At 43.2% G+C, this 14,253-nt stretch overlaps 1 protein-coding gene across 1 annotated transcript in view; it reads left to right on the forward strand.

Moving 5' to 3' along the window:
• Positions 1-626: 626 nt before the first annotated feature.
• Positions 627-14,253, forward strand: part of LOC107383439 (neuropilin-1a) — a 60,803-nt gene continuing 47,176 nt past the window's right edge. Inside the window, exons 1-2 of the mRNA XM_054743386.2 lie at positions 627-912; positions 1,560-1,734. Coding sequence (XP_054599361.2) covers positions 846-912; positions 1,560-1,734 — 242 coding nt within the window. The 5' untranslated portion in view covers positions 627-845. The remainder of the gene's footprint in view (positions 913-1,559; positions 1,735-14,253) is intronic.

Below are 14,253 nucleotides of genomic sequence, written 5' to 3' on the forward strand. Positions count from 1 at the left end.
TTGGCAAGAGCTGCACTTAAGTCAGCTCATATTAAAATGATCTGTCAAACGACCTGAAACGGTTCTAGAAGGTATTTTAAACGTTTCTTATTCTAAAATGTGTGTTTAATCAGTTTTCTGTAAATATTTTGCATACATAATCAGCAGATTTATCATTTTTAGAACCAAGAATATCTGATAAATTTAGGTTTCCTCTGCTTCTATCAGCGTGATGCTTAGATGACCAGATGTGGGTTTTCTGTCCACATCTTTGTGTCAGAGCCACATGCCTGCGCGAGGCTGCGCGCTTGTTCCTCCTCCTCCGGGCGCGCACGCACGCGTCGGGAGCGCACAGAGGGCGCACCGGTGTCAGTTTGCGCCAGCCCTCCTTCGCAGCAGCAGTGACTCGGAGCAGGAATTTGGGGAGTGGAAATTCCGCTATTTACTCTCGCGGCTCGTCTGGAGACAGAAGAGCTGCGGAGCAAAGATCAGGAGAGCTCCGGACTCGGCGCTTCACTCACCACACATCCGTTCTATCTTCGGTCTTAATTCCTCACTTGGAAGTATGTCAGCGGCTGCTGCTGGTCAGAAGTAGAAGGTGTGAGGAAGAACCCAGAGCTGCTGACACTTATGGGTTTTCTCTGGTAGATTCTTGTTGGAATCTGGATTATTTCCGTTCCTCCTGGAGGCGCAGCTGGGTTCTGGTGCCGCGGCTCGCAGGATGCTGGGGACTCTGCAACCACCACGACTCTCACTTTGAGATCATCTCGGGCTATTTCTCCTCTCCGGACCTAAACTCCACTCCCTCCTTTGGGCTTTTTTCTGTTTCCTTTTTTATTTTAACAGATTTGTTCCGTTTTGTCAGGATGCGAAGTGGATTTCTATTGTTCCTTTACACCCAAGTCATCTTGGTGTCTTCGTTGACTCAGACCGGTACGTGTGTGTGTGTGTGTGTGTGTGTGTGTGTGTGTGTGTGTGTGTGTGTGTGTGTGTGTGTGTGTGTGTGTGTGTGTGTGTGTGTGTGTGTGTGTGTGTGTGTGAACATTCATCTCTGTTGCGTTATGTTGTCTCTCACCTGTTCAGGAACGCGTGTGCGGGATCAAATGGTTTCGCGTCAGAAATTCAGTTTTCACTTTAAAACAACAGGAAACGTCCCTAAAATATCCGCAAAATCACCAAATGACAAAGGAAACGTGATTTTTCTCCCGTAGACTTGAACGTTTTCGTGGTTTTTACCCGTTTCCATCCATCCAGAAACGGCGTTTGGTGTTTTTTCGCACATGTTGCAGCTGAAGCATGATCTCCAGGCAACATGCAATTTCATAAATCATTCACAGAGAAAATTAAATTTAATCCTCCAGCCTGTTCTCTGGGGTCAGCACGTGATCAGCCTGACTTCACGTCGCACCTTTTCTAAAATACCTCCAGTTTGAAGTTAAGCACCGTTTTTTCCTGCGTAAAATGTGCACTTCCACTGCGCTTTTAGATTTCTGGCGCAAAATTAAGTCGATGTGTTTTGCATCAGTCAGTGCAGCTCCAACTCTGTCACTAACTGTTTGTTTTTGTGTCTTGCGGGCCAGATAAATGCGGGGGGAGCATAGTGATCCACACCGCGGATTACCTGACCTCCCCGGGTTACCCGGGTGCCTACCCGCCTTCCCAGCTCTGCATGTGGGTGATAACCGCCCCGGAACCCGGGCAGAAAATCCTCATCAACTTCAACCCGCATTTTGATCTGGAGGACAGAGACTGCAAGTAAGTGTCCACTCCCTCTCTCCTCCTCTGCTGACTTTCTCATCTCTCTCCTCCGTGAATCCTGCCTGGAAACAGCGGCCAACTCTGCCACCTATTGGTGAATGAGTTTAATGTCTGTTTATGGATCAGAGGCTTTGGTGGCTTTTGTCTCTGCATGGTTGATGAGTTTTAGGACTAAAACCTGCCTCTTTAGCAGCTTGATTGATGGAGATTTTGATCTTTATTTTTCTGTTTTTATTCCGTTTAAATCTGTTAAACTGAGAACTGGATTGAATTGCTTTGGAAGAGCTGTTCTGGTTTGAGCAGATATTGATGATGTGGTTTTTGCTGCTTGATTGTCATATTTTCCATTAATAAAATATTGTTAGGTTCATATTTTAGGGGGTGGGAATCTCTGATAATCCCACCTGAAACAAAAGCCATGACACAATTCAAAGAGTTTATAAACAAATACTGACTTTGGTTTCCATTTTTCCTGAATCTCGTCGTGCTGTAAAGAGCTAAAAGATGAACATAAATAAAATATGACGCAACTCAAATCTGAAAAGAAATAGAGTCATGATGGTCTGAGCTTCCTCCGTAGGGCTCAGACTCGGATATGAGGCGAGGAGCTCCAGAGCTCCATCGCTGCTGCTCCTCCTCATTTAAAGGAGTCAGCTGAGGTGGGTCGGGCCTCCTGTGCCTGAACCAGAACTTTTGCGTCCCCCTGCAACCGCTGAGTATATCTGGAGCACTAAAGTAATGAACCCAAAGTGTTTTTTTTTAATGAACTGGACTCTCTTGTGGTTTGTTTCGGGTCATTCTGGGTGAAATTTTTTAATCTAAACAGGATATTTGTTACATCCTGTAGCTGAAACCATCTCTGCATGTTTCAGATTCTTCTGCATGCATGCACACACACATCCCACTGTCTCAGGAACACACTCTGGATTGTGCAAATCCTCACAACATGTGTTTTTTATGGCTGCTCCGTTGTCCTTTTAAAAGCTCCATAAACTGCTCATGTGTAAATCACCTCTCAGCCTCACAGATGGGAGGAGGGGGCATCCAATACTATTGGATCATGTTTCACCACCAAGGGACTAATAAACCATTAGTGCTCAGGACAGATAGTGGATATCATGTGTCTTTTAGTGGATTATTCAGGGGAAAAAAACAGGCAGTGAGCTTCCTCAAGAGCTGCTTCTGGAGCAGATTTATACTGTTGTGTCACATCGCTGGCTACATGTTTAATGAAGTGTCATAAATCCTGGACTCTGATGCTGGAAGGGCTTCTCCAGAGGTTCATCTGGTGCTTTAGACAGATCTGATATTCCAGCATCATCTGAGGAGGTGAGCATCTCACCTGGTGGAAGGACAGACAGGTGGAAGCTGCTGCAGGAGTCAAAGCTGTGACCAGCCTGCAGCCACCTCAAGAAGTCATTTGAGGGGGGGGGCTCTGCTCGATTGGTTTCATTATTTGTTGTGTGAGTTTGTGTTGGGTGATGACGGGGTGTAGCTCGTAGCTCTCAGACTTGGCAGGATCCATGTTGTTTTTGGGAGAGAGTCAAATGTTGGAAATGTTCCCGTCTAGAGAAGCCTCAAGTCTTTTGATGAGAGCGCAGCCCAACTTCAGACCTTCCTAAGATGAAATCAAAGACTTTGCAGATTTAAACAAGATGCTGAATCCTTATTGGTTACAATGCTGACCCATAAGCTACTCTTAGGAAAGAGGAAGTTGATTATGGTTTTAGGTTTAGATTTTAGGTCCCCTTCCACTTTTAGATTCTTTCAAAATATTTATTATGATTTCATGTTTTTTTATTTTAACTTTACCAAAGACTTGTTTCCACATCTCTGTTCTCAAAAATGTTACAAATCAAAGTCAACAAAGATACCGATTTTATTTCAGGCTAAATCAATGTTACTGTCTAAAATGCAAAATCAATTCAGTGAACAATCAGAGGACACTCACATTTCTTTGGTTTGGGTTTCTTTATGTTTTAGTTCATACGAACCTTTTCTTTAGCCCTCGCAACAAAGTTCTCCCGTGTTCCCTTAAATTTAGAAAATGAGTTTTTTTGTCAAACCTATCAGTGATTTTTGTATCTGTCGGTGGTTAAAGTTGGTGATGACTCACGACGCCGAGTTTCAGACATTTTTCTTTTGGTAATGTTGATTAACTGTAGTGGCCATGTTAGGCAGACTTTGGACAGCAGGTGGTGAATATGGCATGTAAGAAAGACCAGGTGGTACCTAACCCAACACGCCCCCAGCTTCAGTCTATGGTTATCTCCATAGTGTAACACTCTCCTAACCTGTCTCACAGTCTGAGCTGTGATACCCCTGTATAGTCCAGAATGTGGCGAAGCGTCTGGTCAGCCCAAAACAGCCTGTGCCACCCCTCTCAGTTCATCGGCTACCTCATCTGCCTGCTTCAGAATCAAGTCACTGATGCTAGTTCACAAAACCCTGAAGGAAACGACTCCCATCTATTTGAATCTTCTCGCAGAGGTTTACGTCTCCAGTCATCTAATGATTGCTGGCTAGCAGCGCCGACACCATGCTAATGACTCTTTTCCTGTGTTGTTCCGTGATGGTGGAATTAGCGACTGAGCTACCAGAACTGGGGCCACCCTGTCTCTCTTCAAACACAGTCTTTAAAGTCCCAACTCTTCAGAGGTCATCTCCTTACCTAGCACCTACCCTTTACTTCCTTCCTCGTATGCTACCGCACGCACTTCCCTTCATGTTTGTTCTCGGTTTGGATACAACCATCTGTCAAATACATAAACATTATTATTGTCATAACAAAAGCAATAATCCAGCCTTCAAACCAACTCTGGAGAAATTTTCAGCATTAAAACTTTGTACTTTGAGCCCAGAGCTTCCCCAGAGACCAGTCCACCTTGACTTTACTTAAGCAGCATTCGCCTCTGACCCCAGCTTTAATGAGCCAGACTGATAAACTTTAGAACAAACACCTACAAAGAAAAGATGGCGGACATAAGAACATTTATTAACATGATTCATTTACCACGTGGCTTAATGCCAAGGGGTTTGTATTTATACTCACTAATTACACTAATAAAATAAATACAGCCCAGAGATGTTTGTTTAAACGGTGACTGATGAAGGCAAACTTTGGGCGGAGCTGTGAACTAAATTAGACCACTCAGAGGCTTCGATGCTTAAAAATCAACATTTATCAAAAAAAAAAAAAAGAACTTTTCCCATTTCAACAAGTCCCTCCGTAGCACCGTCGGAGTCGCCATTCAAGGGTGAAAAATTACATAAATGACTTCAACAGCCTTTCAAACATAAACAACAGCAAACGAGAGCCGGCAGCACTTTTCACCTTGTGCATTAGGATCTGTCGTCTCTGCCTCAAATTTGGAAGGACACCAGAACAAGTCTCGTTTCACGTCGGAAATAGTCGAGAACGTGAATCCCCACCAAGCGCTGAGAAATACAGCCGAGGAACGAATAAGGAACACGCGTCGGCGGACGGATAATTTGAGACATCTCTTTAGGAGTTGGCTGAACTGTTTCCTCCTACACGAGTCTGTACTGGCACTGTCTGCAACACACACACACACACACACACACACACACACACACACACACACACACACACACACACACACACACACACACACACACACACACACACACACTCTCCCTCTCTCTCTCTCATACGTACAGGCAGCCTAAACTTTCTGTCACTTACAGTATGCTTACGAGCAGATTCTCCAGCAGCACAGATTCACTCTGATGCGCTAAAAGGTAACTTCAAAGGTAAAATCAGCTCCTTCCAGCTCCTCGCCTCTAAAATTCATTTTAATGTTCCGTACAATCGTTCTCTTTGTTGTGGATGAATCAGAAAATGGGATAAAAATCTCATTCCCTCAAATGAAATGATCAAACAGAAGGGGATTAAACAGATTAAAGGAAATTGAAACCTGAATAGGAATCACAAATCGGAGATTTCAAAGAAATGTGTTGAGATTCATAAATGTGTCTCGGTTAGGTTAATTTAGATTAGACAAGTAGTTTGTAAAGCTGGAGTTGAGAATAAAGCACCTATTAGAGCCTTCAAATGATCTGAAAATAAATAACCCAATATAATTATTAATGGAAGGCATTTCTCTCATCGTCTTTCGTGTCAGAGATTCACATAATAAACATTCCAATACAGGTCAGTTCATTAAGCCAATCAGAAAAAAGTTTCCATATAAGGAACCCAGCAAATTGCATCAAGTCACTGACTAGTGTCAGAGTCTTTACAGCAATCCTCATACTAAGCAAGCATTTAGCGACGGTGGAGAGGAAAACTCCCTTTTAACAGGAAGAAACCTCCAGAGAATCCTGGCTCAGTATAAGCAGCCATCCTCCACGAATCACTGGGGATCGAGAAGACAGAGCAGACACACACACACACACACACACACACACACACACACACACACACACACACACACACACACACACACACACACACACACACACACACACACAACATATATACCAAGTAATGTTTCTATGGGCACATTGTGATTTCTTAGTAAATATTCTATTTGGTGAGAGATAAACTTCATTGTATTTATCCTAGTGAATCTATAATTAAACGGGTAAACTAGTAGTAGCACATTCAATGTCAAAGAAAGTAAAATGTTATTATCAGTTAAGATCTTCTCCTAGGACAAGTTTAGGAGGGACAGAAAAGTCCCAAAAAATAAGAAATCAAAGAGCAGGCATGGCTGATGCCTGACTGATTTACAAATACATCATGTTTTATAGAGAGGGTCCACCAATAGGAGCCAAGGCTGCTCCACCTGTAGGGAAAGCATCAAAAATCTCCGTAACATCAAAGCAAAAGGACATCAGAGGAGTCTGCAACAGAAGCAGTGTGATGAAAACTCGCTTTAATGTAAAAGAATAAAACCTAAAGGAAATGTTTTTATTTCAACCATTTTACAACGAGAGATTTAAAACGATGGATGTATTTAAAACCATTTAGCTCACATAATCTCAATGGTGGAATCACTCATCTGTTGGAGCCAATTTTGTTGTTGCTAATGGTGATTAGCAGTGGTGGTCATCTTGAATCAGGTCAACTCCAAAAGTTAACGTAGATGAACATCCAGTGGTTAGGACCTGAACCATCAGTTTTAGTTTCACAAAGATTAAACTTTTAAAGTTGTTTTGTTTTAGTACCTGATCATTATTTTAAATAAGCCATTTAAAAAAACTTTAATTTTGAAACTGAGTGATCTGTCATAATTCTTGTGTCACACTGATTTAACATTTTCAAAGGGAGACATATCTGATTTTATTTTGAAAAGGTTAGAACTGATTTCCTGTTTGACATTTTTCTCTTCTAAGCTCTTCTTTTCATCCAAATATCACATCTTTAGCATTTTAGGTTTCCAGGCACAAAACGTCAGATTTTTCACCCTAAAGAGGAAAAACACGAGGATTGATGGTAGACCTTTATCGCCTGGGCTTCATTAAACAGAAAATGTTTTCTTGGGCTGAGAAAAGTCACAAGACCAAGATCCCACAGCCAGGAAGCATCACATGAACAGAAATGGGCTCTTTGGTGGCATTTGTGTGGATATTTGTGCTGGTTGGTTCCCTTTAGCCTGGCCTAGATCCACTCTGTAAGGCTGTGAAGAATCAGGAGTTGTTGTGTAAATATCGGCTCTCATAAACAGTTTCAGGTTTGGATGTTTTTGTTAGGAGGGTGGGTGGATGGATGGATGGATGGATGGATGGATGGATTTATCAAAAACATGATCGGAGGAACTGTTGTTGAACTGATGGGTTTTTATAACAGATTAACGAGCATCAGATTTACTTTGTGTTAAGTAAACAACTACTGGGACAGATTAATGAGTCAAATGGGATGGATGGATAGCAGAAAAAGATTAAAGGAGTGACAGATGGATGGCTAAGTGGGCTGCCAAACCGACACATTTCAGGATGAGGGGGTTAGGTGTCAGAATGGAAGCACGTCTAAAAACATTTAAGGGTGGGAATAAACTGAGTTGAAGGAAGAAAACATCTGATTTGTGGGATTTCCTTTGATCTCGAGACAGATAAACAAACAACATGGGTATGGTCCAAATGAAAGGATGAACAAATGAAGGTATGATTACATTTATTCCAAATGGATCAACAAGGAAACAAGGTTCAAACTGACATGGATGAGTGGATGATGATGATGATGATGATGATGATGATGATGATGATGATGAATGGATGGATGGATGAATTATGAATGGATGATTAATAGATGGATGGATGATGAATGGATGGATGGATGATTAATAGATGGATGGATGATGAATGGATGGATGGATGATGAATAGATGAATGGATGGATGGATGATGAATAGATGGATGGATGGATGGATGGATGGATGATGAATGGATTATGACTAGATGGATGGATGGATGATGAATGGATGATTAATAGATGGATGGATGATGAATGGATGATTAATAGATGGATGGATGATGGATGGATGGATGGATGATGAATAGATGAGTGGTTGGATGGATGATGAATGGATTATGACTAGATGGATGGATGGATGGATGATGAATGGATGATTAATAGATGGATGGATGATGAATGGATGGATGGATGATGAATAGATGAGTGGATGGATGGATGATGAATAGATGGATGGATGATGAATGGATGATGACTAGATGGATGGATGGATGGATGAATGAAGTTATGAAGTGATGACTGAAGGAAGAGTAAAACAATCTAAGTTTGAACTAGTTTAACTGGTTTTGTTCTGGCTGACCTCATTGTTTCTAACTGACAGGATGGAGGGACGAAAGTGGAAGAATGGATGAATTAATGGGGGAAATGATGGAGTTATTCAGACCCATGAATGTAACAGAAATGATGAGCTTACAGATGAATGAGTGATGGATGGCTGAGGGCTGCTGGGTAACGGTAGCACAAAGAATCAGTTTAATAACAGATTGATTTTTTTAGGGATGGAACCAAAACCTGACAGAGGAGTTAATTGATTTGTAATGATGGATGTGAGTGGATGAATGGATGGATGGATGAACAGAAGGGAACAAACTGATGGTGTCACGTTGTGTTCACCTGCAGGTATAAGAAAACTATTTCTGTAGATGTATTTTGTCTTGTTCCAGCTGTTCCCTTCAGCTCGGCCGGTCATTTTCAGAACAAAACAACTCTTTAAATGGTTTCATTTTTCAACTCAACACCGACCACGAAAACAGGAAGTCAAAATGTGCTGCTCCCACTGCAATAAAGTGCCTGTAGCATGTTTCTTGCAGAGTTTGAGGAATGGGTTTCAAACAAAAACAATGTCTTTGATTTGTTCTGCAGTTTCCACAAAGTCATTTTTTCTGCATTCTGTAATAAAAAATTTTAATCCATTTCAGAGAAAAACAAAACTTATTAAGTTTTACTGTTTACTGGTTTTAAACAGAGAATTTAGACTCACTTTTGCCATTGAGGCACAGTGGTTTGTTGGACTGGTCTAATGTCTCAGAACTTTATGAAATATTAGAGGTTTTCTGTCATCTCGTAGCTAAAATGCTTGAACACATTTATTTAGTCCTGTTTAAAGACAGAAAAGTGGAAAAAGAGGAGAAATTGTCCAGATTAAGAAAGAAATTGGAGAAATAAAGGGCAAAAGGGATGAGAAGAAAGAAAGAGGACTTTAGTTCTTCTGTCTCTCAGGTTTATTATGGTCTGTCTGATTCTGACCTCTGTGGCAGCCCTCTCATGGTTTCCTCTCCTCCTCCTGCAGCCTCGGGCTTTTCTGTCACTTTTCTTCTTCTCTGAACTCCACGTGCACTTGTCATGTTCTCATCCCGCTCTCCTCTGTTCACCATATGCTCTCCCGCTCCCTTTTCTTTCAATCTCACAAACGACAGTGAACTTTACGCCAACCACGTTAGCATTTAACTCTTTTCTGATCAGATATCTGTCATTAGCTAAGCTGTTAGCTTCTGATAGCTTCTAAGTAACTCATCGCTAACTGATACATCGCTCTCTCTTTCTCTCTCGCTCGCTCGCTCTCTCTCTCACACACACACACAGACTAAATCTTCTGCATCGCTAAATGAAGAAAAGTCAGAATTTAAACATTATTTTGGGTGAAAAGTGTTGAATGTATTAAAAGTTAGCCAGTTCTTCACCAGTTCCCTCCATTGGGAGCCGTCTCCCCTCTTTTCGGTCGGCTCATGGGCCCCCGGAAGAACAAAAAAATAATACAAGTCAACGGGGCTTATGTCGCGGCTATTTGTTGTCCTTAAATTTAAATGAAAAGTAATGAAGCATGTTTCGAGTCCCGCGCTTTAGATTTAGGGTTAGGGTTTTTAGCCCAATTGACTTGCATTAATTTTTTTGTTCTTCCGGGGACCCATGGTCCAGAAGTATGTTTATGTTTATGTTTATGTTTATGTATTTAGCAGACGCTTTTGTCCAAAGCGACTTACAAGTGAAAATCGGCATGTTGCCCTTGAGGCTAACAACAACAATAACAACAACAACGACAACCAATTTCCAGTCAGCCATAGGTGGCAGTGAGGCAGCATGATGAATCATGAGCCCCCTTCAGTCAGGCCATGAAAAACGGAAATGTTCGGGTCTCTGTCCTTAAGACCTTTGTGTCTGAATACAAACATCCAGATAACCTTTTCCGTAATTAAACCGGACGAAGCTCCTGGTAACAGGACCGGACTTGTCACGGACAGGGTGGCTGTGCGCACCTAGATAGCTCGCTCCTGTAGCATGCGGCGAACTATGGCAGCTCACCTCCTACGGCACCGTCTCCTAGACGTGCGACGGAGCGCTTCACACCGCTTCCGTGATTCCTTTAACCATTGAGCTTCATCATCCAGGTCTCTTATGCGTCTTCGTGTGCGCAGAATTATTCTTAACATAAGTCTGATCAGTGAGAGGAATTATATCTCTTCGTCAGCTGTGTTTGACTGAATGGCTTTGTTTGGGTAAATGACGCATGTACGCCCGCCGCACTATGTTTACGCAATATCTGGGTACAGCCTTCCAACCCCCTCCCCCCCAGACATCTGGAACTTTTCCCTGCTGTGTGATTGCAACCGAAAGGACAAGTTCAGGTACAAAAGTGGAGTGTCTGAAAACACAGTTCTGGTTAAAAACTAGACTGAATTGTCCACACATATTCCAGAATGTCAATCTGAAAAGGGCTACGGAGAGGAGGGAACAAGGAGTGAACAGTAGAGAGGGGGATGGGTGCAGGGAGGGTGCTAGTTAAAGCCGGGCGTACACTGTGCGACTTTTTCACTCGCAGCGTTCAGCTTCAGCTCAAACTGTACGACTTCCTCGCAGAGCAGATCTCACGAGTCATGTGCTCACACTGCACGACCCAGTTCTCGCATGCGACCTGACTGCTCACACTGTACGTCTGGTAGCAACACGTCGGCCCTAAAAATGTGCTAAAAATAGCAGTTTTTACTCAACACGTCAGACTTTTTTGTCTTGCCTGTTGTCCTTCGGGAGTGCTGCAGGAGGACACACAGGGATTTATGGGGTTGGATGAGGAAACGAAATAAAGAAAGTAAATCTGTGTTTTGTGATCAGTTTAATTTGACATGAACACGACAAACACGCTTTCTTGACAATCTTTGTGAGTAAAAAAAACGTGTAGAAACAAAAACGCACAGCGTGTGTTATTAGGGAAATAGCGAGCGACCGGCCGGCGTTGATGCAGGATTGCGCGCGCATGCGCCGTGAGCGGTTCTGATACTTTTTGGATCGTAGCTGCTCGCAGCGCCGCTTCAACAGTGCGATACCCTCACGAGGGACGAGCGAAATATTAAACACACCAGAAGTCCCTGCGACCTCACGACTGCTGATCGGCGGCTGGTCACGTGGTGTTAATCGCCTCTCGTAACCCCCTGTACACTACACGACCGCTCGGCGCAAAACTCGCCCCGATGTCGTGGCTTCTCGCACGACTGGAAAATCGGCTCAAAAAAGTGAAAAAGTCGCACAGTGTACGCCCGGCTTAAGAAGATGCTCTCTGAAGAGCAGGGTCTTCAGGAGTTTCTTGAAAGTTGAAAAGGAATCCCCTGTTCTTGTAGTGTTTGGTAGGTCATTCCACATTTGTGGAACGATGCATGAGAAGAGTCTGGATTGTCCTGAGCGTGGTGTAGGCACTGCTAGCCGACGATCCTGTGATGACCGGAGCGGCCGGGCTGAGACGTCAGCCTTTGCAAGAGGATTCAGGTAGATGGGAGCCGTATCATCTCCGACTTTGTATACTAGTGTTAGCAATTTGAATTTGATGCGTGCAGCTAGCGGTAGCCAGTGGAGCTTAATGTACAGAGGGGTGACGTGTGCTCTTTTTGGCTGACTGAAGACCAGATGCGCCGCTGCGTTCTGGACCAATTGAAGAGGTCTCACAGTACAGGCTGGAAGACCAGTTAGAAGAGCATTGCAGTAATCGAGGCGGGAGATGACAGTAGACTGCACCAGGAGCTGGGTGGCATGTTGTGTTAGGTATGGTCTGATCTTTCATATGTTATACAGCGCAAAGCGGCATGAACGAGCAACAGAGGCAACATGGTCTTTAAAGGTCAGGTGTTCATCGATCACAACACCCAGATTTTGAACTGCCTTTGAAGGAGCCAGAGATAGGAAGTCATTTTGGATTGAGATATTGTACTGTATGGATGGTGTTTATGTATTTAGCAGACGCTTTTGTCCAAAGCAACAAGTAGTTCAGTTTTAGAGAGGTTGAGTTGGAGATGGTGGGATTTCATCCATTTTGATATGTCAGAGAGACAGTTTGATATTCGTGCAGAGACAGTGTGGTCGTCCGGTGGAAATGACAGATAGAGCTGGGTGTCGTCTGCATAGCAGTGGTAGAAGAAACCATGTGATCGAATGATTTCACCCAGTAAGGTGGTGTATATGGCAAAGAGAAGAGGTCCTAGTACAGAGCCCTGGGGGACTCCTGTGGCAAGATGGTGCATGGTAGAGGATTGTCCAAGCCAAGATACACTGAATGATCGTCCTGTGAGGTATGATTCAAACCAGGCGTGTGTTTTCTCTGTGATGCCCATGCTAGAGAGTGTGGACAAAAGGAAGCCATGGTTGACAGTGTCAAATGCAGCCGATAAGTCGAGCAGGATAAGCACTGAGGATCTGGCAGTTGCTCTAGCTTCTTTTAAGGATTCCGTCACTGCTAACAGAGCAGTTTCAGTGGAGTGGCCCTTTTTGAACCCAGATTGGTCAAGCAGACAGTTTTGTAAGAGGTATTCTGTGATCTGCTTGAAAGCCACCCTTTCAATGATTTTGGACAGAAAAGGGAGGAGAGAGATAGGTCGGTAATTCTCCACATGATTTGGAGGAAGAGATGTTTCTTTAGCAGCGGTTTAACCTGAGCATGCTTGAGAGAGATGGGAAATGTACCGGATGTCAGTGAAGCGTTGATCACATGTGTGACTGCTGCGGCTACTGTAGGAGCAACAGCTTGGAGCAGCTTAGTCGGAATGGGGTTGAGTGGGCATGTAGTAGGGCGGCTGCACGTGAGAAGCTTGGACACACAGTTCTCAGTGAGAGGGGGAAAAGAGGAAAATGAAGCAGTAGGGCTTGAGATGGTAGGGCTAGAAGGAGTTCGTGGTAGCGAATGTTCAGGAATGGCCAGTTGAGTAAACTGTTTGCTTATAGCTGCCACAAGTAGATGGAAGCAGATGGTCGTGACTTGAGATGTTACCCATTTAAACTTGAGTCTTCACATATACAGACTTCTTATAATAAGTGAAAGGCCTTAACATTTGACATTTGTTGTAGAACAATAATGGATGGGTAACTCTGCTCATGCGTGTATAAACCCTCCCTAATAGGACTGTGAGGACCCAGCATGCAGAAATCTAGAATATTTAACTCTCTCCATTAAATCTAAATCATGAGTAACTTTTAGGACGTTTATTGGCCCGAATCTTCACCCTCAGAATATATCGATACAGTTTACCAGCTGACTCCATCATTCAGCAGCAGATATTTGTCCAGTGAGAAAACAGCTGAACTTTAAATCATGCCTTTGTTTCTCTTATGTAAGTGAATTTTGTTTAGATTTGCTTTTCTAAACAATTACGACCACAAACTGTGTGAATAGGCTCACACGTAGAGAAACTCTGATTCATGCTTACAGCACAGAAGCAAAACAAAACAAAGCCCACACATACACACAACTAAGCATCAAACACATACACACACAATAACACTACTTGCTAAGAGCTGTTCCTACACAAAATGTCAGATAAGATCCTCAACGAGCAGATTAACGAGGAGAGAGAGGTTGTTTTGTAGGAGGAGAGAGTGGGAAGCCATTCAGAAACATCTCTCACACACACACACACACACACACACACACACACACACACACACACACACACACACACACACACACACACACACACACACACACACACAGCTGCGGTCCCAGGATTTACAGGATGCTCTCGCTGATACACTCCAGATGTTTT

Source organism: Nothobranchius furzeri, chromosome 11 (assembly GCF_043380555.1).
Source record: "Nothobranchius furzeri strain GRZ-AD chromosome 11, NfurGRZ-RIMD1, whole genome shotgun sequence".
In the NCBI taxonomy this organism is placed as follows: domain Eukaryota; kingdom Metazoa; phylum Chordata; class Actinopteri; order Cyprinodontiformes; family Nothobranchiidae; genus Nothobranchius; species Nothobranchius furzeri.